The sequence below is a fragment of the Plecotus auritus genome (genome assembly GCF_963455305.1).
Source record: "Plecotus auritus genome assembly, chromosome: 12".
Taxonomy (NCBI): Eukaryota; Metazoa; Chordata; class Mammalia; order Chiroptera; family Vespertilionidae; genus Plecotus; species Plecotus auritus.
Window position 1 is genome coordinate 32,648,726 of NC_137778.1, and position 26,048 is coordinate 32,674,773.

Genomic DNA, 26,048 nt, shown 5'->3' on the forward strand with positions numbered 1-26,048 from the left:
AACCAGTTGTAGAAACAATGTGCTCAGGACATTGGTACTTAACAGAGAGAACCGGTGTGGATCGGACTAGACTCCAGGAAGATCCATGATGGCGGATGGGGACACACTGAGTTGCGAAGCCCAATGACAGGCCTGGGGAGCAGGACTGGGGAGGAGGACTGTAAAGGACAGAGTGTGAGGTTGAGAATCAGGGAACCTGGGAACAGAACTGTGACATGCTAGTGAAAACCATTGAGCCAGTGAATTCACTTCTTTTGGTTTTAGTTTCTTCATTTATAAATTGAATTGATTGAGACAAATGGACTCCAAGGCACTTTGCGGTTACAATTTTCTCTATTCTGCAAAAGCAAACCATATCAGAAATCCTTTCCAGAGAGAATGAGTTTGCTTTTTTCTTAAAGAAGCTTTAGCTCTAAAATGATCCTACATTGGACATTTTCAAGATTCTTGGTGACATGGTAGAATGAATGCTGTCCTGAAGCAAATTTATTGCCTGGTCTTCTCTCCGACACTTAGGAAATGTTAACAGGCATCAATTTCCCTTATATATTTGGAGGTGATATTGTATGACAACCATCCAAATGAGGTTTGAGACTCATGATAAACTAATAACACTGATTAAAAGATCAGAGATGGTTTTCCTATGTCTGATCCCACAACTTTCAAAATAAAAGGGCTAGAAATGATGTTAAAAGGACAGGAAGGGGCAGGGGTGGCCTCTGTGTGGGACTGACTTGCTGTCTGACTCTTCCTCAGCTCCTGAACGCCCGCCCGTCTGCCTGCCCGCCCAGATGTCCTGCCAGCAGAGCCAGCAGTGTGTCCCCAAGTGCCCTCCCAAGTGCTGCACCCCAAAATGTCCCCCTAAGTGTCCCCCCAAGTGCCCTCCAGTCTCTTCCTGCTGCAGTGTCAGCTCTGGGGGCTGCTGTGGCTCTGGGGGAGGGGGCTGCTGTAGCTCTGGGGGTGGGGGCTGCTGCAGCTCTGGGGGTGGTGGCTGCTGCCTGAGCCACCACAGGCGCCGCAGGTCTCACCTCTTCAGACACAGAAGCTCTGGCTGCTGCAGCTCAGGGGGCTCCAGCTGCTGCGGAGGGGGCTCTGGAGGGGGCTCCAGCTGCTGCGGAGGGGGCTCTGGAGGGGGCTCCAGCTATGGAGGGGGCTCCAGCTGCTGCGGAGGGGGCTCCAGCTGCTGCGGAGGGGGCTCCAGCTATGGAGGGGGCTCCAGCTATGGAGGGGGCTGTGGTCAGTCCTCTGGAGGCTGCTGCTGAAGTGGACCCTGAGCCAAGAAGAGCAGAATCAGAGGCACTAAAGGGTCAAGATCATCTTCCTTGGGCCTGCCTGTGTTGCTGAGACATTTTAGTGAAGATTTCAAATTCTGTTCTGGAAGAGTGTTCTGACTTGGAATCCAGAAATCTGTGTCCTCTCCTAACATCTCATCTCCCGACCTCTGATCCCACCTTTGCAGCTTGCCCTGGGAACCCCAGATTATTTCTTTGGCTGGCCCCTTCTTGAAGGGAAACAATAAAACAGTCTGCTCCCCAACTTGTTCTCCACTGCTGTCTCTTATTATACACTTTCTGGGAAAGGTGAACATGTCTGGTCTCGGTTCTGTCTCTCCTTGCCACCTGGGCCCTGAACCAGCATTGCTTACTTTCAAGACTCCGAGAGTCCCCACGAACACAATTTCTTCCACTTCTGCTGGCCATTAGAGCTGACAGATGCCATTGAAGGTCAGGAAATGAAAATTATGGGATTTTCTTTAACAGGCAGAACAGTATCTAAAGAATTGCCAACTTGGTGTTGGAGAACTGAAAAGACACGTCCGGGTTGATAAGTGTTCATGGAGGTAGTAACTTTAACTACTACCACCCCTATAAATGGGAGAGACAGGGAGAGATACTGGAATTATTAAAACTCAGAAACTTGGAGGAGGGGTCCCATGAAATTAAAACTCAGGCCTCTGAGGAGGGGCCCCTGCTCACTGATGCAGGAGTCCTTGAGCTCAGATGAGAGGTTCTAGTGGTTGGACCCTCTGAGGAGCAGGTTCCACCTGGCGGTGTCCTCATGTCTGTAAGGGGCACAAGGCGGGCTCTGTGAGAGCTGGGAACACTGCATCCTGGAACCCACTCATGTTACTGGAACAAATGACCACGGCTGGGGGAGAAGGTAAGATTGGGACGACCTGGAGAGATACAGGAAACTAACAAGGAGCAGACAGCAGGGAGCCTGGCCCTTGTCCCTCTGCCTCTCCTTTAATCTCTTTATAGCTCCCCCTGTTGGCAGAGACTACAGGAAGCCAGCTGGCAAAGGAGGAAGGTGGTTTGCAGAGTGACAACCCTAACTAACATCAGAAAACCAGATGTTAAAGAGTGGGCTTGAAGTTGAGTAACAAAAACCTAATTATCAGTACCCAGAAGCAGGCAGGGGACCTATTGTCCTACTCAGCCATAACTCACCTCCTTCCTGATACCCTTGCTCTCTTCCTGTTCTACTAAACAGTTTCACCATGCTCCCCCTTCAGCCAAAATTATAAAATGACCCCACATAACTCATACTTCAAAAATGTAGACTGCTATATTACAAATAAGACTTCAAGATCACCTCTGCACATGGACCTCAAGCAGTTTCTATTATCACAGTAGAATCACAAATTATAGACACATACACACAATCTTCATTAAGGGTGTCAAGAGCTTGGAAACAATGTCTGTGAGAGACGCAATTGCCTCTGTGCTTCTGGTGGTCCTTCCTATGATGTGACTGCAGGTTTTGATTCTGGATGGATGAAAATCAGCCTCCACTTTTTTTCCAGGGAGCTGCCCTAATGCTTCTACTTTTACACCCACTTTAACACCCACTTTAACACTACAGTTCTTGAGTGATATTCTCAGGTTGTCCTTTCTCCTTGTAATATAACTTGTGTGTGTGTGTGTGTGTGTGTGTGTGTGTGTGTGTGTGTGTGTGTTTCTCTTGGGACTGCCCAAGATGTGTTCCTCTTTTCCCATCTGACTTGGAATCCTTATAAATTATAATACCTGTAATACTAGGTGTTTCCATGTTAGGACCAAGGACATTCAAGGTCAGAGGCAGAATTTCAGGCCTTCCTAACTTCAGGGGATAGGCTATCACACCATACTGGGGGCTTTCTGGGGGCTTCCTCTCTACTCCTGTGGCTTCCCTCAGGCAGGGAAAACTGTGCTTCAACTTAGGATGGGGCTCCTCCTGGGAAGGTAGGAACACTCACAATACTTTCTCTAGAAGAGATCACATTATCTCTTCCTCTTTATTGCTCTTTCTAAGTTCTAAGGGCCAGAGATACTTAGATGGGACCTGACAGATGCTTCAAGCCCAAAAGCTCTTCAAAAACAAGGAAACAAACTTCTGCAGGGTCTCCTTCTCCTGCCTCTCTGATGAGTCCAGAAACCGGTGTCCAGCAGTAGTGGCTGGACTTAATTTCTCCTCTGCTTCCCATATGCGGGCACCCTCCTGCTTATGCATGGGAAATTCTCCACAATTCTCATGCAGTTTGAGGCTGGGATCTCCACACTGTCCCACAGCAGGAGTGGGTCTAGAATGCCCTCTCTGACTACCCTCCTCCCAGCCTTAGGCAGTCAGACCAGCGGGAGAGATCATCACCCTCCTTCACTTTCCTGGACCAATCGCTTCAGCTAGCTTGGGGAGTCCCTGAGAAATGCCTCTTAACTCTGGCATTGTCCTGCATTCTGATGACTGGGTAACATTGTCCTGACAATGATGGAGCAATTCCAATATGTCAGGTACTGTGTTAGCACATTGCTCACTTTATGCTATGCTATGAGCAGGTCCATTTTTAGCCCCCATTTTACAAAAGCAGAAATTGAGGCTCAGAGAGGTTAAGTACATTTTTCGACACTTGTCACAGTTTGTCTAAGTCACCACCACTCCTCTCCACTGTTCACTGTCACTGCACCAAGGGTCTGAGAGTGGACTCCTGGGATAGTGTCTTTTGGTGCTTGTCCTGTAGAACTGGAAAAAACACACACACCAACATATCATATTCTATAATGAAATGAGTTTCATGTAGATTAAAGAGCTAAATTTTTTAATCGAATCACAAAGTTGGACTCATAATGGAAACAAATTTGGTGTATAAGAAAAACAGAAGAAATGTTTAAGGGAAATTTTTGATAAATTAATCCCATCAAAATAAAATTCAAAATAATATAAACAAAACAAAATAGAAAGCAAAAATCATATAAACAAAACAAAATAGAAAGTCAACACAGTGTATGTAAAATAATAAATATTTATTAAGTACTTACTATATCGCAAGCATTCATTGCCCCAAGTGTATGTTCTTCTGTATAATTTTTAGGGTAAACTTGTCACATTCCACAAAGCCAAGACAAAACAAAGCTAAGCAAAGTGTGCTGTTGGAGTTTTGACTGGCATTGTATTAAACTCACATAATACCACAGGGAGAGGGTGATGATTTTCATCTTAATATTTACTTTTTCTTTCCATATACCATGAACATATGCTACGGATTTCTACTTAGATATTTTAAAATATTTTTCAATAAAGTTTTAACATTTTATACATAAATACCTTTAAAATATGCATTATTATATATTGTATTTTGCTGTTTTTTAAATAACAGGTTAAATTTCTTTTATTTTAGAACTTACTTTCAAAGAAATAAAAAATATTGCTCTCATGTCTGAAAACTTGATGTACTCTTATTATTTGTAACTAGAGGCCCAGTGCACGAAATTCGTGCATGGGGGGGGGGCGGGGAGAGGTGTCCCTCAGCCCAGCTTGCACCCTCTCCAATCTGGGACATCCCTCTCACAATCCAGGACTGCTGGCTCCCAACTGCTCACCTGCCTGTTGCCTATAACCGCTTCTGCCTGCCAGCCTGATCACCCCCTAACCACACCCCTGCCAGCCTGATTGATGCCTAACTGCTCCCCTGCCAGCCTGTTTGCCCCTAACTGCCCTCCTCTGCAGGCCTGGTCCCCCCAACTGCTCTCCCTGCAGGCCTGGGTCCCCCCAAACTGCCCTTCCCTGCAGGCCTGGTCACCCCCAACTTCCCTCCTCTGCCGGCCTGGTCACCCCTAACTGCCCTCACCTGCAGGCTTGATCGCCCCCAACTGCCCTCCCTTGCAGGCCTGGTCCCTCCCAACTGCCCTCCCCTGCTGGCCATCTTGTGGTGGCCATCTTGTGTCCACATGGGGGCAGGATCTTTGACCACATGGGGGCAGCCATCTTGTGTGTTGGAGTGATGGTCAATCTGCATATTACTCTTTTATTAGATAGGATAGAGGCCTAATGCACGGGTGGGGGCCAGCTGGTTTGACCTGAAGGGTGTCCCAGATCAAGGTGGGGGTTCCCTTGGGGTGTGGGGCGGCCTGGGCAAGGGGCCTGTGGTGGTTTGCAGGCCAGCCAAGCCCCCTGGCGACCCAAGCGAAGGCCCTGGTATCTGGGATTTATTTATCTTCTACAATTGAAACTTTGTAGCCTGGAGTGGAGCCAAGCCTTCTGCTCACTCCATGGCAGCAGCCATTTTTGTTGGGATTTATTTATCTTCTATAATTGAAACTTTGTAGTCTTAAGTGGAGGCCAAGGCAAGCCAGGGCTGCGGAAACTTGGCTTCCTCCATCGCCGGGGGCAACCCTAGCCTCCTGCTCTCTCCAGCTCCGTGACTGCTGCCATTTTTGTTGGGATTTATTTATCTTCTATAAATGAAACTTTGTAGCCAGGGTGTGTGGAAAGCTTGGCTTCCTCTATAGCCGGGGAAACCCAAGCCTCCCTCCTGCTCTCTGTGACCGCAGCCATCTTGGTTGGGTTAATTTGCATACTCGCTCCTGATTGGCGTGGCTTGTGGGTGTAGCAGAGTGATGGTTAATTTGCATAATACTCTTTCATTAGATAGGATTAGTTACAGGGAAAATTCTTATACATATATTTTTCCTTATCATTCCCTTATCTCCTTAGGTTCTTTTCAGAGATGTTCAAATGCTGTAAAAGAGTATGCTCATTTTACATTTTAATTCATTTATACATCATAAAGTATGTACTGAATGAATGAATCATCATATTGTCTTACATAATAATTATGCCAAACCAATGAAGCATGAATGCCCAATTCCTCACTTCCCCTCCAACACTGAGCTTTTGTTAAACACTCAATCTTTGCCAATCTGTATAAAATGAATGGATACCGTAACATAAAAAGACAAAGTATTTGTTTTTTATTTTTTATTCTTTGATTAATAGTAAAATTGAACACATTTTCAATTATTTTTTGCCATTTGTATTTCTTTTCTGGTGTGTGCATTGCTTCTCTATGTTCTTTGCTCATCCTTTTTTTTTTTTTAGTGTGCTTGCATATTTCCTATTGATTTGTAAGGGCCTATTTTCTATATTCCTAGTAAATATTTTATAATTTATAGTACTATTTTTGATATAAAATTTTAACTTTTAATATATATATTTATCAATTTTTTTCTTTCATATTTCCATTTCCTCTTTTTCATTCAAAATATTTTTTCTCGAATTTGAAAGAATAAATATTTTTCATAATACTTTTAGCATGCTTTGATAAATAATTTATAATACAAAATAAAGGTTTTGAAAGGGAGAGGAACAAACTAAAATTCAATCAAGTGATAAGATCCTGTCTCTAGCAGGGGCTTTAGGGTGCTGGGGATAGAGTGAAATTCACACAGTTTTCATGACTTCCCAGTGACCTCAGCAGTCTTTTCTCTCATCCCCTGAAAGTAACAGAGCACAGGGGAGACAGACGCCTCTGATGAGTAAGTGACCTCAGAAAACCTCGTCATTAAACATTTTTTTGCTATTAAATGTTGCCAAATCAATTGCAATCTAATACCCAAGGCTGAGGACGGAGTCCTCATGGTATTGCAACCATGCTACTGATTTATTACCTACCCTGAAGTCACATTAATTGATGGTTGGGCGTTGCCTTGCCTGCAGACAGAGGCATAACCCGATAGCATCTCAGCCACATCATCCTAGGAATCCGTGAGCTGGGCTTCTGAGTCGTACTACCTGTGTGAGCCAGGGAGTCAATATTCCAACCTCTCCTTCCATAACTAAGCCCTTTGGAACAACCTGAGAACCAACATCGCACCTGAGTAATATTGAGGCACATCTCTGTTGGATGATAATGGCCAGACATGCACTTATCACTGTGCATGTCTGAATGTCAAACTCTTATCCGATTGCCTAAGTCACATGAAAAAGCTATTTGCAATCTCTCAGCTGCTATGAAATGCTGGTGATGTGACTATATGCATATCTGTGTTCTCAATGCTGATGAGGGCAAGCAAGCATGTCATATCCAGACTCTTGCTCCCAAGAAGTATTCAGTCTCATAGCAGAGGCATAAGAGAGCAAACAGAAACCTGTAGGAACAGACCAAGTTCATACTGCATGGATATTTGAATGCTGGGGCAAGGAGTTTAGATTTTGTCCTGAATCAGTGGAGGCCTTGGGGTAGACTTTATTTAATGGTAGCGTGACTGTATAAATTATCCAAACTGAAACACAGTTGAGATAGAAAAGGAGGTTTATGATGATTTATGTTGGGACAAAAGGCATAATCCCAAAGGGTCCCTGGAAAATGGGAATGTACAGTTACCCTATTCAATGGTCATAGGTAGCTATTTTTAGAAGAATCTTAATGTGAATGAGATAGAGGAAAAAAATCAGGACGGTGGGAAACAGACAGACAACAAGGTACCTACCTACACACACACACACACACACACACACACAATTAACATAGAATATGTGTGTATGTTTATGCATGTAATCGATATTATTTGCACATCCAAATGCATATACACCAACATATTTATATTTGCAACTGCACCTTAGCTAGCTTCGCTCTTCCCCTTATGACTTACTAATTTATTCTATTGTTCCAGGCTCAGGGGAATTTTAGATTCTGCCCCAATTTTCCTGCCACTGACAGAAAAGAGAAGCTTTTTCTTCACAGGGAGCTTAGGGCTTCAATGTGCCTTCTTCTAATTAATTCATTAGTTTGCTTTGGGAAAATCTCACTGTGGTGTTGTACACCAATCTGAACCAAATGTGAGCTCCTACCCTAGCCCTTCATCTACTGAAAGCATCGGAGTAGAAAAACTGTGCAAGCAGAGAAAACAATAATAAAAGCTTAAGAACATAATCCAAAACTGCCTTAAGAGATTTAAAGAGCCCTTCAAGGTTGCTGCCCTGCCTCATCGCCAGTTTCCCTGGCCCCTGTGTGTGGGAATCCCATGTGTGATTTTACGCTTTCCCTTCACTGGCCGCGGATTTGTCTAATTAAGTGGTGCAATGCGGAGCTCTCCGACCCCTCACCACAAACTCCTTCTTGGCTATATTTTCACGGTCAAACACATCAAGATGGTTAACAAAACAAAAGGGCCTGCAATAGAAATATAAAGTAACTAATTTGTAGAAAAGAAAACCAAACCCAGATTTACTGTCCTTTGAAAAACGCTCTGACTTAAAAATAACACCATTTTTTTCTGTTATTTATGAGTCCAGAGGCATCATCATTTGAGGGTCCACCATATCATAGGTCTCCCGTCAGGCTCTCTCTTTATATTACCTTGCTGACTGGCACAATACTCCCATGAGATATTTCCCTCACTATTCATGTTTTTATACCAGAGAAAATAAGCACATGAACAAAATTAGAAATAAATTAAGTAACTTTCACAGGACACACAGCTATCAGGTGGCTGAACCAGGATTGTTTCATAGGTCTGTGTGACTCCAGGCTCCGAAAAGTACTGAGATGCAGCGGGGGCCAGCACTTTTTTGGATAAAGGGCTGAGGAGTAAATATTTTAGGCTGTGGGAGGCATAGGGTCTCTGTCCCACTTACTTAACTCTGCCAACGCAGTGTGAAAATAGCCACGGATGATAAAGAAATGAGCACAGATGAACACCGAAATTGGAACTGAATATACTTTTCAGGTGTTATAAAATGTTCTTTTGATATTTCTCCCCAAGCATTTAAACACATAAAGCCATTCTTAGCCTGAAGGCTATATGAAACACACAGTGGGCACCCTCGGGCTGCAGATCAAAGTCGATGGCCTCTGATAGCCTTGTGGAGTGATTTGGACTTGAACTTAAGTGGAGAAATGTGAAGCCATCTCTGAATTGTAGTCCAAAACAGGCTGCCAAGAGCCAATGAGTTTCTATCAGCTGCTATTGGGGTCCGAGGTAAAAAAAAACACAGGAGTTAAGAGGCCTCCAGGCTGGCACTTCCCACAGAGATGAGGCAGATCAAAATAAATTTCCCCAACCCCACCACTCCTGTTTCTAACCAGCCCTATTCCTAGTCCAAGGTGGGTACTCTGATCCTCATGGAAGGAGGCAGGAAGGAGCAGCCAGTCATCGCCTGTCACAGGACCATGTGGGTGGCGGGAGGCAGTCCTCTCATGCCCAGGCTCTGTCTCACCTGCTGGGGCAGAGCCCAAGGCCAGGATAAAAGGGCCTCTGGACCAGGGCACCTCCATCCACTCCTGACGGACGGACCCTGTGCTGCTTGTGTACCCGGTGAGTGTCCACTGGGAATGGGGCAGGGCCTTCCATAGCGGGAGGCTCAGACCAGAGCAGGAGGGCAAGCAGGCAGAACCTTGGGCAAGAGGAGGCTACTGTGTCAGAGAAAAGGATTCAGAAAGTTTGGGGGAGGGGTACAGGAAGGGGTCTGGCACCCACTGGGGTCATAAAGAGAAAAGCTAGATGGCTGTGCCCTTGGGCTCCAGAGGAAATGAGCTGATCTGCAGCAGAGTGGGCCTCTCAGGAAGGGACACCGAAGCAAAGAACACTGTGCTTCACTCTGGCAGGTGCCATGAGGGAGCTCACCTTTGAGAACACAGGCCTGTCCTTGCCCACGAAGGAGGAGAAAGGCTGTGTAAGGAAGCTCGGGCTCCTTCGGGCTTGTTAAAGCTGCACATCCATTGCTCTGGGAGTTTGTTGATCAGGACACAGCAAGCCTGAGAATCGCCAGGCCACCCCATCAACTCGGGTGGGGAGCATAGACTTAAGCTCTGGTCTGAGACCGGGGAGCTGAGCAATCAAGAGGTTTACCGTGAGCTTACTGAGGTGGACCCCTTGCAATGCCGACCCCTTGCAATGCCGACCTTACAGAATAAGGTCATCATGGATATAATGACGAGAGGGAACGATGATTGAATTTTTCCTTGAAGAAATTATATTCCCTTAAAGTGGCTGATAAGTAAAACTGCTTGCGATTGGGAGGGCGTAGCTGGATTCAGTTCTATCACCAATGATGAGGCTTTAGACTCTTGGATGTGTTTGGTAATATTGTTTGGTCTTAACGTTACTACTTCGAGTAATAGATGGAAGTTCATGTTTGACTTAAAGGATATACTGAGATTCCAAAGAGATGATGCAAGAGTAATGGGAAAACTACTCAAACGAGTAAAACTACTGGAAGTTATAGCGATATTCAGAGAGCAACAAGAGACGGGGGTGACCTCTGTGTGGGACTGACTTGCTGTCTGACTCTCCCTCAGCTCCTGAACGCCCACCCGCCTGCCCGCCCAGATGTCCTGCCAGCAGAGCCAGCAGTGCACCCCCAAGTGCCCTCCCAAGTGCTGCACCCCAAAATGCCCTCCTAAATGTCCCCCCAAGTGCCCTCCAGTCTCTTCCTGCTGCAGTGTCAGCTCTGGGGGCTGCTGTGGCTCTGGGGGTGGGGGCTGCTGTAGCTCTGGGGGAGGGGGCTGCTGTAGCTCTGGGGGTGGTGGCTGCTGCCTGAGCCACCACAGGCCCCGCAGGTCTCACCGCCTCAGACACAGAAGCTCTGATTGCTGCAGCTCAGGGGGCTCCAGCTGCTGCGGAGGGGGCTCTGGTGGGGGCTCCAGCTGCTGCGGAGGGGGCTCTGGAGGGGGCTCCAGCTGCTGTGGAGGAAGCAGTAGTCAGTCCTCCGGAGGCTGCTGCTGACCTTGATCCTGACCTCCATTTCCCCCTGAGCTCCCTGAATGGCAAAGGGGTCCTGGCAAAACTTGAACTCTGTTCTAGAAGTTCCCTCTACCCTGGTATCCAGAAGCCAAAAACCTCTCTCTAAAACCCAGTTTCTGACCTCCTTCCCTATATCTGTGGCTGCCCTGGGAATCCCAAAGCACAGGTCCTATGTCCCTTTGTAGCTCATGTTACTGTATTCTGATGCTTGAATTGAAAAATAAACACAGAATCTGCTCACTAACTTGGTCTGGGCTGATTTCATTTCCTGTTTTGGGCACCACTGTTCTATTCTCTTCCCCTGCTGGTGGCTGCAGAGGCCTCAGTGGACAGAGGACAGGGTTAAGAGTCAGGAGAGAAAAATTTGTGTTTTTGTATGTTTGCATTTTTCTTTAATTTTTTGTTTTCCCTTTTAACCAAAATCCTGGAGCAGCATTAATTGCACACATTGCTCCTTTACATTTTGGTTCCCTTCACATGTCTAACTCTGTCCCTCAGGCATGGCCCGGTGACAGACATCCTCCTCCTTCTTCCCACCATTATCTCCTCACTCCCCATTCCACACCCTTCTCTTCATCAGTCTCCATCTGACTCTTTCTTCAGTTCAAATAAACATGCATGTGTGCATGTGTGTGTGCGCACACATACAGACCTACACATACATATGAATAAATCCTTCTTTTTAAAAATTTTAAAATCACTTTTACTGTTGTATACTTACATGCAATAAAATTCACTAATTTTCAATATGCAATTCAATGAGTTTTGTCAAATTTATGCAGTCATATAACTACAAATGCAATCAACACCTAAAAATGTATTTGGTGGCTATAATTATTTGGAGAAAGTTTTAAGAATAACACAAAAATCCATAATATATAGAGGAAAATGTGGATATGTGTAATCTATGTCATTAAATGCTAACAATTAAATTCAAAATGGTAGAAAGCACTATTAAAAATATGGGAGGATAGAAAATTAACTTGGTGAGAAATTCTAAGCTTTCCTTCTAAGATCAGGTACAAGTCAAGGATGTCCCATCTCACCACTCCTTTTCAATATGGTATTGGAAGTTCTAGCTAATACAATAAGACAAAAATAAATAAATAAATTAAGGGTATACAGACTGGGAAGGAGGTAGTAAACTGCTGTTGTTCACAGATGCCATAATCATCTGTGTAGAAAATCTGAAAGACTCAACAAAAACTCACTGGCATTGCGTCTTTCATACATTTTCATGCAGCAATATCTCTATAGAGGAACTAGAGAGCAAATTGGCATTGCCTTGCACAGCAGAATAATTTGTTTCCCAAAACTCTTACACAGGGGAAGAGGGTGAGCCTGTGGATGAGAAGCAGAAAGAAGAAGAGACAGTTAGGGGGTCAAGCCTGGGGCACATGTTGGGGAGGACCCTGTGGAAATGAGCCTCTGGGTCAAGCAGGTTGGATGACCTTACACAACAGAAGCATTTGGGAGTCAGTAGGAATCTCTAGCGTCACTGCTTTTGTTCCTCCATGGGCACAGACATCCTGAAGGATTTTTGTATTTGAGCATTTTCAGATATTAAGACCAGTGTTCATTTGGTATGTAGCACATAGATGCTCCTTCCACGTCTAGAGGACAACGTTATTTTTAAATGAGGAAATAATTAAATAAAGGCATATTTGACCCAAGGGGATTTATGAGAAGAAAGTCTCCCTCCAGAAACGTACAAAATAATTCTCCAGAGCCTGAGATGAGGTACACATGACACAATAATAATGTGTCATGTGGGTCATAATGGGCAAGGATAACCAATATCTCATGAAATATATGTGTACACATGACTACTGGTATTTTTGACTATATATACATATATATATTTATGTTTATATATCTAAATATATCTATATCTATATCTATATCTATATCTATATCTATATCTATATCTATATCTATATCTATATCTATATCTACTAGGAGCCCAGCGCGTGATTCGAAATCGCACTGCACACCCCACCCTTGAGTCTCCGGTCCGGTCCTGCCTCGCTCCCCAGGCCTGCAGCAGCCGCGGCCACTGCTGATCAGGCCCTCCCCCAGTGCAGGTGCGCACGGAGGCCCCTGCTGCCCTGCCCCGATGCTGCGAGTGCAACCTCCTCCTGTCAGGTCAACCTGTTAAGGTGTCCTGGTTAATTAGCATATTTCTCTATTATATATATAGATATTTTTAGATATATAATCCACCTTATCTACTATTTTTAGAATCTGATAGCTCAAGGTTCCTGGTCTTCCCTGAAACTCCACTGATTCCCATCTGTCATGGTTTCTCCTTGATTCTCGTCTTCACTGGGATTCAAACATGTTCTCTCTTCACCATCTCCCACTACAGAAGTAATTAGCATGACCTTTAAGGTGATGATAATCTGCTTTGAACTAAGACTCACGGAAGCCTTTAAATTTCTCTGGATATTTAGGAAGCCACATCCAGGGCTCCACAGGGTGTTCAGGGTCAAGGCCAGCATTTTTGACTGATATCCAAAGCTCTGGGAAATATTTGTACAACTACCAATGTGCAAATATGGAACTTTGTAAAACTTCTCCAATTTCTATATTGCTTCCCAGGAAGAACTGGTATTCTGCCTCTACTGTAAACATGTCTCTCCCTACCCTACTCCTATGCTTTATTCCATGATATTTCCTTTCTGAGACAATGCAGTTCAAGTGCCACTTGCTCCATTATCCTTTATGTGACATATCTTACAAATGAGATTTTAATAAACCCTTTAACAGCACAACTTGTGCCCTATTCTTATTTCCCATCAGCAACTAGTACAAGGCTTTGCACATATGGGTGGTTAATAGATTTTTAATAATCCTTTCAGTACATTAGCATCCACTTTACAGTTTACAAATAGTTATTCCTATGACCTATGTCATCCTCATCAGGGGACCAAACTCTGAGACAGACACAGAGAGAGGTGTGATGGCCACATCACCCTGCAGAGGTAGATCTGCCACTCTCTCAGCAGGGCATGGCACTAGCTCAGGTTGTTGCTATGGGTTCCTATGCGGGTGTGACCAGGATATCCATGCCTAGGCTCACACAGGAGCCCAGCTTCTGATTCCTAGAATGATGGGGTGAAGAGGTCATCTGGCCCACACGTCTGCCTCCAGGCAGGGCAGCACCAAACGATCAATGTGCTTGGATTTAAGTGATGAATTAGCAGTGTGGTTATAACTGTAGCATTTGGACTGAGGCCATTCACACATTTTTATTTTATGGATGTTGGACTGACCCTTTGGCCTTAGTTATTGGTTATCAACGGCTTTGGGACCATTCAAGAAACATTTTTTTTTTTTTTTACTAGCAAAGGTTTTCTGAAGTCACCTAGTCATTCAAAGGGTCTCTTACATCATCAGTTTGATATCTTCGCAAGGAACCAAAAGGCGCACTGCTGAAATATTATGGGAAATAATTCAGACTGAATTCATTTTCCTGTGTCTTTCCTCTCTCCTTCCTTATGAGCTATGAACTAGAATATTAACAAATTTTAGGGTGTGTTTTTCTCCCTGAAAATCTTTCTTTAAATCATAAATTATAAACTAATACTCTATAAGAAATAGAATAGGGAAGTGGTAATTTCCTAGTAAGTAAAAAACAGTAATAATAAAAATGGCACAAATCCTATATTACACAAAGGGAAGATAAATTATATAGAATTTTAGTTTTATATGGCAAACTATACCCCATATAAGGCACAAAGACAAATAGTCAACTGGAGAAAAATACAACATATGTGCCAGGTATGGAATTAATGTCCCTAATTAATTTTTATATATCTTATAAATTAAAATGTAAATAAGAATACCAAAGCAATCTAATGGACAAGGGCAGGGGTAGGCCATTTTCTCTCTCTCTCTCTCTCTTTCTCTCTCTCTCTCTCACACACACACACATGCATGCACATAAAATTTGGTAATATGTTCAATGTAATTAATATTTAAAAAAAAACTCCAAACAAATCAATGAAGAAATATCTTGTATTTTGATATGTAGTTTATCAGATCCATTTTTTTGTTTGTTTCAAAATAACAATGCTTGTAATAACTAGCAAAGCTCAGGATGTCTGAGAATGTATGGTAACACACATTTTTATTTGGGGTTGCAATATAAATTGGAAAAATTATTCTGGGTGGCAGTTTGTACTTACTGGTGTATAATCAATTTAAATTTAAAATGAATATATCCTTGTACACAATAATTTTTCTAAGAATTTAGCTTAAGAAAATAAAAATATGTACAGGAGAGCAACATGTACAATAATGTTCATTGCAGAAAATTAGATATAAGGGATTAGCCAGAAGGAGGATAAATAATTAATAAGTGATAAGTGTTTAAATAGTTATATAAATATTGAAGTTATAAAAGTCTCTCCCTTAAGTTATTAGTTAAAAGAAAAAATAGTGGGGGGATTCCCAGATGGCCTGCAGAGTGGCCGGAAGCTGCGTCTGCTTGCTCCTAACTCTCGACCAGACTTGCAGCTAAACTGCAGAGCAATTGGCTTGAAAGACCAGTGTAAGTGCAGCTAATATGAAATATTGAGAACAGGGGACAGGGAGGTGAGAGGGGAGGAGATGCAGAGAGGGTGAGCACCCTCATGCAGTTACTCAGCTGGGAAGTTGGAGGGATATTAGGGCAGCGGAGCCCCCTCTCTCCATGATTGTGGGGTCTCAGCCCCACACAGGGATCCCGATCCAGAGCCATAGGGAAGGGAAGGGGGGCCCACTTAGCACCAGGCAGTAAGGATCAGTGAGGGTCCCTGCACACATGCATAACCAAATCCAGGCAAGAAGAAACATCAGACAAGCACAAATCAGACATCAACAGAAACAAAGCACTCTTAAAAAGACAAAGAAAGCCTGGAGGACTGTCACAGATAGGAGGAGAGTAATGGATTGTATCCTAATTGGATTCTATAGCAATGAAAATGTGTTTTTCTATAAAGGACATTAGAGGCATAAGTGGCAAATTTGAACAAGGTCTGTAGATACTGAGGCCTTAGGGGAGCAGGAATTGAGGACAGAGCAGGAGAAGTAGGAATAAAACTCAGGCAAGGCAAGAGCAAATGCAGAATTTTCCTTTTATTGTTTCACATCAGGCTGGTGTGTGCACACACATAGCTGTGCAGGGGCACAGGTCTGTGCTGTGGGGTACCCAGGGCAGCCACACATATGAGCATATGGGGAAAGAAGTCGGGAAGTGGGTTTGGGGGAGAGGTTTGGGCTCCAGGACACCCGGGCACAGGGATCCTCTGCACCAGAATTCAGAGGCCTCACCCAGACCTCTCAGCAGCAGGGCAGGCCCAGCAGGAGGAGCAGGAGGAGGAGGAGGGGACTGGCCATTGGTAGCCCCCCAGCCAGCTCTTCTTGGCTCAGAGTCCACTTCAGCAGCAGCCTCCAGAGGACTGACTACTGCCCCCTCCGCAGCAGCTGGAGCCCCCTCCAGAGCCCCCTCCGCAGCAGCTGGAGCCCCCACCAGAGCCCCCTCCGCAGCAGCTGGAGCCCCCTGAGCTGCAGCAATCAGAGCTTCTGTGTCTGAGGCGGTGAGACCTGCGGGGCCTGTGGTGGCTCAGGCAGCAGCCACCACCCCCAGAGCTACAGCAGCCACCACCCCCAGAGCTACAGCAGCCCCCACCCCCAGAGCCACAGCAGCCCCCAGAGCTGACACTGCAGCAGGAAGAGACTGGAGGGCACTTGGGGGGACACTTAGGAGGGCATTTTGGGGTGCAGCACTTGGGAGGGCACTTGGGGGTGCACTGCTGGCTCTGCTGGCAGGACATCTGGGCGGGCAGGTGGGCGGGCGTTCAGGAGCTGAGGAAGAGTCAGACAGCAAGTCAGTCACACACAGAGGCCACCCTTGCCCCTTTCTCTTCCTTCTTGTTCTCTAAGCATCATTTCTAGCCCCTTTATTTTGAAATGTGTAAGTGGAGTCTTTGATAATTAAACCCTGAGAAAGTTTGTTATTTCTAATAAGTAGGCAAACACTCTGAGACTTCCTCCTTTGAATCTCCCAATTTCTACTTAAGGTAGACAGGGATTAATATATCTTTTACAAAGAAGGAAACTGAGATAAAAATCAATAATAAAAAAAATCTGCCATCATTAAATATCTAGTAAGTGAAGGTCATTTTTTCCATCATTTCAACCAGAAACCTGAAACTGCAGTTAAGAGAACAATTGAGAGAGTAAATATCTCTTAAAAAGGAAGTTCATGATTGTACCTTCCTAGATAGTTTTGTTCTATAAAGACTTAGGCATGCAGGTTGGAAATAGTCTGTGAGGCCCACTGGTTATTACTGCAAACGCTAAAGAGCAGGAGTTTTTGCATGGTTAGGGGATTTGAGCTCAGACACCCTGGATCTGGCCTGATGCTCTGAAGTTTTCAGCACATCAAGGCCTTGCATAAACATCTCGGCCCAGTGATTCTCACGTTATTGTGCCTGACTTCTTAAGCAGAATCCCAGTTTCATTTCAGGTCCACAGATATGTGGGTTTTCTAAAGCCCCAAAGGATCCTCTGGTCAGCTCTCTCTATTGGTGGAGAACCACCATCCCCAGCATTTTTGCATGGAGGGTTGCGTTCTATTCTCAAAGGTAAAGGCTCTTTGTGGAAGTGGTTCTACCAGAGCCCAATGGTCAAGGCTTCAGTTCATCTGACCTCAGAGCATAGCCAATAGGATCTAAATTTGGTCCAGCACAGACACACAGCCATCCACTTCTCCCTCATGGTCCCAGATGGTCCACTCCCACCATGCACATCCTCCTTCAGTCTTCCTCAGCCCCTCTCCCTCTATCTACAAGGCCTCCAACACCCCTAGTTTCTGCCCCACCTGCCCACCAGCTCTGGTCTGAGCCTCCCTCTTGGAAGGCCCTGCTCCATTCCCAGTGGACACTTACCAGGCACACAAGCAGCACAGGATCCGTCACTACCTCAGGAGGGAGTGAATGCAGATGCTCTGGTCCAGAGGCCCTTTTATCTTGGCCTTGGGCTCTGCCCTAGCCAGTGAGACAGGGCCTGGGCATGAGAGGACCGCCCCCTGCCACCCACATGGGTCCTGTAACCTGTGACTGGATGATGACTTGCAGTTCCTCCCCTGCTTCCTTCTAGGGGACCCAGCACAGCTGCTTCTGGGTACATACGACCCAGCAATTCCACTCCTGGGTATTTATCATAAGAAAATACCAAATTACCAATTCAAAAATATATGTGTACCCCATGTTCATTGCAGCAGTATTTACAATAGCCAAGATATGGAAGCACCCTAAGTGTCCATCAATAGACCAAAGGATAAAGAAGATGTGGTACATATAGAAAATGGCATTTTACTCAGCCATAAAGAACAATGAAATCCTGCTCTTTTTTGACAATGTGGATGGACCTAGAGGCTATTATGCTAAGTGGAATAATACCATATGATTTCATTTATGTATGGAAGCTAAAAAACAAAACAAATGAATAAACAAAACAGAAACAAACTCATAGATGCAGAGAACATACTGATGGTTGCCAGATTGGAGGGAGGTTGGGGAAATAGGTGAAAAAGGTGAAGGGATTGAGAAAAACAAATTGGCAGTTATAAAAATAGTTCAGCATTGGGATGTAAAATACAGCATAGAGAATATAGTCAGTAATGTTGTAATAACTGTGTATCATGTCAGATGGGTGATCATGTCATAAGTTATATAAATAATCACTATGTTGTATACCTGAAACTAATTCAATATTATATATCAACTTAAAAAAATCATAAGGAAGACAAAATACAAAAACAGACACACAGTGAAAAACGGGAATGGGGGAGAAAAGTCCTGCACTCATTCTCTACCTCAGTCATCCTGGAGGTTATTGCCTCACTTAGTTTTAGGGCTTGAGTTCCCAACCTCTCCTTTCTTGCCTCTCAAATCTTAATTCAATGGCTCTGGGCAATCTCGTTTAAACCAAATTTCATAGAATCCTCCAAGTCTTTATCATCGTATATGTAAATGTGCGTGCTTGTGCATGTACATGTGTGTGCATATGTGTGTGTATTATAGTCATGAAGACCCTGGTTAAAGATTCAGACCTAATAGCGAATCCCTGTTCTGCCACCTATTCACTGTATGATCTTGTGAAAACTTCCTTGTCCTTCTTGTCCTGTTTTGTTGATCTATAATAGAGATAATAAAAAGTAACTCTTCAGGTGGATGTGAGAGTCAGTGAGCTAATGCAAAGAAAATCTCTGGCAGAGAGTTATAACATGCTATATTTTATTAAAAAAATGCCAACACATTCATTTAAAAAAATTATAGCTGCTTTCCAAGAAGAGCAGATCTGATTAGAAAATTTGGGAAGAATTGTTATATTTATAATTTTCCATTCCATCCAGACTCGAATATGGTATATGTTTATTTACTTTTATATCCTGTAAAGTTTTTTTAAGTCTTCTCATTTTATAAAAATACTTAATACTAAAATTATATTTTACACATCATGTATATTATGCTATTTTAAATAGCTATTTCTAAAATTATATTTTAATATATATTGGTAGCCAATATAAATCTAATTTATTATGTCTTCTGATCTTGTATCCTGCAACTTTTCTAACTCTTACTATTATTTTAATTTTCTATAATAATCGTTCTTATAATATAATTTTCTTTATTAAATTGTTTCTTCTTAGGTGACATTCTTTGAGGTTCAATTACTATATAAAAGAGTATGTATGCTACATTTAAATTTTAACTTGTATATATAACAATAATGTTGAATAATGAATCATCAAATTTCCATCCAAATGGTCACTCCAATTTATATTTCCAATAACACAAGACCCATTTTTTATCACCTTTAGTAAAACTGAGTTTTGTTATTCATTTTAAGTCTTTTTCAATTCAATATAAAGGAATAAATCTAATAGACCTCATACCTGAAAAGTCATCCTTGTTTTATATGTAGTTCTTTGGTTATTTAAATATACACAAACATGAAGTAATAAATGTCTAAATTTATTGGTCATTTGTATTTCTTTCTAAGCTATTTGTCCATGCGCTTTGCCTATTAGTTTGTAGATAGGTTTGCTTATTTCCTACAAAATTGCAAGAACTTACTGTTTATTATGAGTTTTAATTTATTACTGACTTGTGTGTTTTCTTTTTCCTCAGCTCATGATTTTTTAAAATCTTTTTTATGATGCTTTCTACCATAAAGATTTTTTTTCTATATGGTTAAATTGATCAGTATTTTTTGCCATGCTTAAAATATTTTACCCAAATAATTATAAAGAAACAATTAGGTACATATTCTAGTAATTTTGGAGTGTTAATTTATTGTTGCTACTGTAAATAGAGACTTGTAAATAGTGCTGGCTCTGGGGCACATAGTAAAAGTCACTGAATTTGAGTTAATTTTCACCAGGTTTCAGCATTCTTCCCTCCTATGTTTTGAGATTATGAGATCCCACTGATACAAGAATCATACTCTTCAGAAAATCAATTCTTAGCTAGTGCACATTGTTTAAATGGTACCCAAGCCATTGAGCTCTAACACCAGTCCTGAGGATGTTCCATCATGCTGCTATGTTATCCCCTAAACCCAAGTCAGATCAAATGACCATAGGTGATGCCCTTTGTGGTGACAGAGGCATACACAGAATAGCTCCTAAGTCTCATCACCTTTAGAATGGATGAGCTGGGCTCCTGAATCAGAGCTACCTGTGTGAGCAAAGTAATCAATATTTGACTACACTCTCATGAAATAACATGAGCCATGACCAGGCAGTTCAGTGGCAGAATTTTGCAGGGTGATAAGGCTAGTAGTGCATTGTAATGTGAATACTCCAGAGTGAGAATTCTGATGATGATGGCGTAAGTCATAATAGAAGTAAAGCTAATGCTAATATTAATAAATAGATTTTTAAATGGATATCCATTGAATGCATAGCCCTGTATTAGGAGCTGCTGATGGATACAGAGATATAAGACCCAAGCCAGGGATTCAAGAAGAGTTTATTATAAGTGTGTTTGAGACAAAGGACTCATAACAGATACACAGCAAGTTATATTTGAGTAGCACTGTTTTCGAAGTGCATAGATTATGGAATAAAGCAGGGAAGTTTGACAGAAAGGAGCAAATTCAAAGTAAAGCACATAGCCATTTAAGCTAAGGAAGAACATTTCTATAGGGAGGTAGCAAGGCCTAAACTGGAGATATACAAAGAGTCATATTGCATAGGCCTAAAACATCAGTCAGTAGAGATGGGAGCTCATCATGAACCCAGTGGTGACCCCAAGATGAAACGTCCTTAATGATGTGGGGCAATTATTCCTGAGGGTGAGGGATGGAATCCAATGAGAAATATAACTCAATGAAGAGTTCAAACCCAATGTAAATAGAACAAAGGAGAAATAAGGCCAAACATTTTTTCTCTCTGGGCAAAGAAATTTAGGGAAAGCTGGATACTAGGTGATATTGGATGCTGAGAGAACCATGGTAATGTGTGTGTGTGTGTGTATATGTATATTTAGTGTCTCCTATACTCTCTGTAATCTCTAAGTAGAATTATACACAAGTACACATGCACATATCTCCAGTGCATACTAGTAGGGTTTGTACTGCACAGCATGACCTAGATATTATGAAATCAACATCCATTCAGGCTCTAGGGAATTCCAGAGTTCATTCCCAAGCCTGGAGGCAAGTAGACTCTCTATGATAATTCTCCTTCACCTGATAATTTAGTTCAGTTGTTTAATAACCTTGCAACACTATAAACTGGGCTATTATTATCTGACTTACTATGAACCCAAATGCAAACTCTGGCCCTTTCCCTTAATCTAAAAATAGGAAATCTCAACTTTTTTTTTTTCAAGGAAAAGCCTGTGTTCATGTAAATAACTGAGTTAAGAGACTCACAAAACAGACAACAAATCACATGAAGTGTTAGACACTGCTGTTCTTAAACATCCTCCGGCCTCCCCTCCACCAGGGCTGTCTCCTCCTCAGCTGCCTTACCTCCAGTAGTGCCCCCTGGACAGTCTCACTATCTCGTCACTACCTTCCATCCTTCCCATCTGTGGACTTGATCCCAGCCCTCCAGGATGATCCTTGAAAAATATGAATTCTCACTCTAATTAGCAGATAAAGTGATCTCTCACTTTCTCCTCTATAAAACTTCATTCCTGGTTCACATTTTCTTATTAAAAACCTAGCAATAAAACAGGAAGGTCTTGATTTTCTAATCAGATCCACTCTGCTTAGAAAGCAGCTATAATTTTTTTTAAATGAGTATATTGGCATTTTTTAGAGAATATAGCATGTTATAACTCTCTGCCAGAGATTTTCTTTGCGTTAGCTCACTGACTCTCACATCCCCCTGAAGAGTTATTTTTTTTATTATCTCTACTATAGATCAACAAAACTGAAGACAAGTAGGATGCAGAAATTTTCACAAGATCATACAGTGATTAGGTGGAAGAACAGGGATTCTCTATTAGGTCTGAATCTTTAACCAGGGTCTTCATGTCTATAATACAATACATATGCACACACACACTTACATATAAGGTAATAAAGACTTGGAGGATTCTATGAAACTTGGTTTAAACGAGATTGCCCAGAGCCATTGAATTAAGATTTGAGAGGCAAGAAAGGAGAGGTTGGGAACTCAAGTCCTAAAACGAAGAGAGGCAATAACCTCCAGGATGACTGAGGTAGAGAATGAGTGCAGGACTTTTTCTTCGTGGTTTCCATTTTTTTACTGTCTTTTTATTTTTTATTTTCTCTTCCTTATGATTTTTTAAATTTTTAAAAATTTTAGTTGACATACAATATTATATTAGTTTTAGGTAATCAACATAGTGATTAGACATTTATATAACTTATGAAATGATCACCCTGATTAGTTTAGTACCCATTTGACACCATACATAGTTATTATAATATTTTAACTATATTTCCTATGCTGTATTTTACATTCCCCCTGCTATACTATTTTTATAACTGCCAATTTGTTTTTCTCAATCCCTTCACCTTTTTCACCCATTTCCCCAACCTCCCTCCAATCTGGCAACCATCAATTTATTCTCTGTATCCATGAGTTTGTTTCTGTTTTGTTTATTCATTTGCTTTGTTTTTTAGCTTCCATACATAAATGAAATCATATGGTATTATTTCACTTAGCATAATAGCCTCTAGGTCCATCCACATTGTCAAAAAAGAGCAGGATTTCATTGTTCTTTATGGCTGAGTAAAATGCCATTTTCTATATGTACCACATCTTCTTTATCCTTTGGTCTATTGATGGACACTTAGGGTGCTTCCATATCTTGGCTATTGTAAATACTGCTGCAATGAACATGGGGTACATATATATTTTTGAATTGGTAATTTGGTATTTTCTTATGATAAATACCCAGGACTGGAATTGCTGGGTCGTATGTAGTCCAGAAGCAGCTGTGCTGGGTCCCCTAGAAGGAAGCAGGGGAGGAACTGCAAGTCATCATCCAGTCACAGGTTACAGGACCCATGTGGGTGGCAGGGGGCGGTCCTCTCATGCCCAGGCCCTGTCTCACTGGCTAGGGCAGAGCCCAAGGCCAAGATAAAAGGGCCTCTGGACCAGAGCATCTGCATTCACTCCCTCCTGAGGTAGTGACGGATCCTGTGCTGCTTGTGTGCCTGGTAAGTGTCCACTGGGAATGGAGCAGGGCCTTCCAAGAGGGAGGCTCAGACCAGAGCTGGTGGGCAGGTGGGGCAGAAACTAGGGGTGTTGGAGGCCTTGTAGATAGAGGGAGAGGGGCCTGAGGAAGACTAAGGGAGGATGTGCATGGTGGGAGTGGACCATCTGGGACCATGAGGGAGAAGTGGATGGCTGTGTGTCTGTGCTGGACCAAATTTAGATCCTATTGGCTATGCTCTGAGGTCAGATGAACTGAAGCCTTGACCATAAGGCTCTTGGTGAGCCATTTTCATGAGGAGCCTTTACCTTTGAGAGTAAGATCACAACCCTCCATGCAAAAATGCTGGGGATGGTAGTTCTCTACCAATAGAGAAAGAACTGACCAGAGATCCTTTGGGGCTTTAGAAAACCCACATATCTGTGGATCTGAAATGGAACTGGGATTCTGTTTGAGAATTTGGGCACAATAAGGTGAGAATCACTGGGCTGAGATGTTTGTGCAAGGCCTTGGTGTGCTGAAAACTTTAGAGCATCAGGCCAGAGCCAGTGTGTCTGAGCTTAAATCCTCTAAATGTGTAAAAATACTGCTCTTTAGTTTTTGCAGTAATAACCAGCTGGCCTCACAGACCATTTCCAACCTGCATGCCTAAGTCTTTACAGAACAAAACTATCTAGGAAGGTACAATCATGAATTTCCTTTTTAAAAGAGACTATTTACACTCTGAAATATTTTCTTAACTGCAGAGTTTCAGGCTTCTGGTTGAAATGATGAAAAAAGCATGATCTTCACTTATTACATATTTAATGATGGCAGTTTTTTTCTTATTGATTTTTATCTCAGTTTCCTTTTTTTGTAAAAGATATATTAATCCCTGCCTTTCTTAAGTAGAAGTTGGGAGGCTCAAAGGAGGAAGTCTGAGAGTGTTTGCCTATCAGAAATAACAAACCTTTCAGGGTTTAATTATCAAAGACTCCACTTAAACATTTCAAAATAAAGGGGCGAGGAATGATGCATAGAGAACAAGAAGTAAGAGAAAGGGGCAGGGGTGGCCTCTGTGTGGGACTAACTTGCTGTCTGATTCTCCCTCAGCTCCTGAACGCCCGCCTGCCTGCCCACTAAGATGTCCTGCCAGCAGAGCCAGCAGTGTGCCCCCAAGTGCCCTCCCAAGTGCTGCACCCCAAAATGCCCACCTAAGTGTCCCCCCAAGTGCCCTCCAGTCTCTTCCTGCTGCAGTGTCAGCTCTGGGGGCTGCTGTGGCTCTGGGGGTGGGGGCAGCTGTAGCTCTGGGGGTGGGGGCTGCTGTAGCTCTGGGGGTGGTGGCTGCTGCCTGAGCCACCACAGGCCCCGCAGGTCTCACCTCTTCAGACACAGAAGCTCTGGCTGCTGCAGCTCAGGGGGCTCCAGCTGCTGTGGAGGGGGCTCTGGTGGGGGCTCCAGCTGCTGCGGAGGGGGCTCTGGAGGGGGCTCCAGCTGCTGCGGAGGGGGCAGTAGTCAGTCCTCTGGAGGCTGCTGCTGAAGTGGACTCTGAGCCAAGAAGAGCTGGCTGGGGGGCTACCAATGGCCAGTCCCCTCTTACTCATCCTGCTCCTCCTGCTGGGCCTGCCCTGCTGCTGAGAGGTCTGGGTGAGGCCTCTGAATTCTGGTGCAGAGGATCCCTGTGCCCGGGTGTCCTGGAGCCCAAACCTCTCCCCCAAACCCACTTCCCGACTTCTTTCCCCATATGCTCATATGTGTGGCTGCTCTGAGAACTCCTGTGCAGCTATGTGTATGCACACACCAGCCTGATGTGAAACAATAAAAGGACGATTCTGCATTTGCTCTTGTCTTGCCTGAGTTTTATTCCTACATTATTTTTCTTCTACTCTGTCGTCAATTCCTGCTCCCTTAAAGCCTCAGTATCTACAGACCTTGTTCAAAGTTGCTACTTATGCCACTAACGTCCTTAATAGCAAAGCACATTGTCTTTGGTTCAGAATGTAATTCAGGACCCAATATTGCATTTAGTTGCTATGATTCGTTGGTCTCCTCCTATCTGTAAAAGTCCTCTAGGCTTTCTTTGTCTTTCCTGACCTTAACATTTTTAGAGTGGTTTGTTTCTGTAGAATATCCAATTTGGGTTTGTCTGATGTTTCTTCTTGCCTGGATTCGGTTATGCATGTGTACAGGGACCCCACAGAAGTGGTGCTATGTCCTTAGAGCCCAACATTAAGCTTCATATGTTGTCTAGTTGTCCTATTCCTGGGATCCTGAAAATTAGAATCAAGACATTTGAGAAGATTTTGACAAAGGTGGGACGCTGAATTTCTAAATTCTGCCAAATCTTTTTTTGCCAGTATAAGCAGCCATTCCACCC

General features: G+C 43.2%; 4 protein-coding genes across 4 annotated transcripts; 3 read left to right on the top strand and 1 right to left on the bottom strand.

The window, feature by feature from the left end:
• Positions 1-791: 791 nt before the first annotated feature.
• Positions 792-1,262, top strand: LOC308237284 (uncharacterized protein; the record flags this gene model as incomplete). The annotated part of the gene is made up of 1 exon (XM_080647825.1): positions 792-1,262. The coding sequence occupies one exon, from the start codon at positions 792-794 to the stop codon at positions 1,260-1,262; it is 471 nt and encodes a 156-aa protein (XP_080503951.1).
• A 9,324-nt stretch (positions 1,263-10,586) lies between these two features.
• On the top strand, positions 10,587-10,982 carry LOC308237008 (uncharacterized protein; the record flags this gene model as incomplete). Its single annotated transcript, XM_080647329.1, has 1 exon — positions 10,587-10,982. The coding sequence occupies one exon, from the start codon at positions 10,587-10,589 to the stop codon at positions 10,980-10,982; it is 396 nt and encodes a 131-aa protein (XP_080503455.1).
• Positions 10,983-16,423: 5,441 nt separating this feature from the next.
• On the bottom strand, positions 16,424-16,819 carry LOC308237009 (uncharacterized protein; the record flags this gene model as incomplete). The annotated part of the gene is made up of 1 exon (XM_080647330.1): positions 16,424-16,819. The coding sequence occupies one exon, from the start codon at positions 16,817-16,819 to the stop codon at positions 16,424-16,426; it is 396 nt and encodes a 131-aa protein (XP_080503456.1).
• Positions 16,820-24,815: 7,996 nt separating this feature from the next.
• On the top strand, positions 24,816-25,211 carry LOC308237007 (uncharacterized protein; the record flags this gene model as incomplete). Its single annotated transcript, XM_080647328.1, has 1 exon — positions 24,816-25,211. The coding sequence occupies one exon, from the start codon at positions 24,816-24,818 to the stop codon at positions 25,209-25,211; it is 396 nt and encodes a 131-aa protein (XP_080503454.1).
• Between the last annotated feature and the right edge of the window lie 837 nt (positions 25,212-26,048).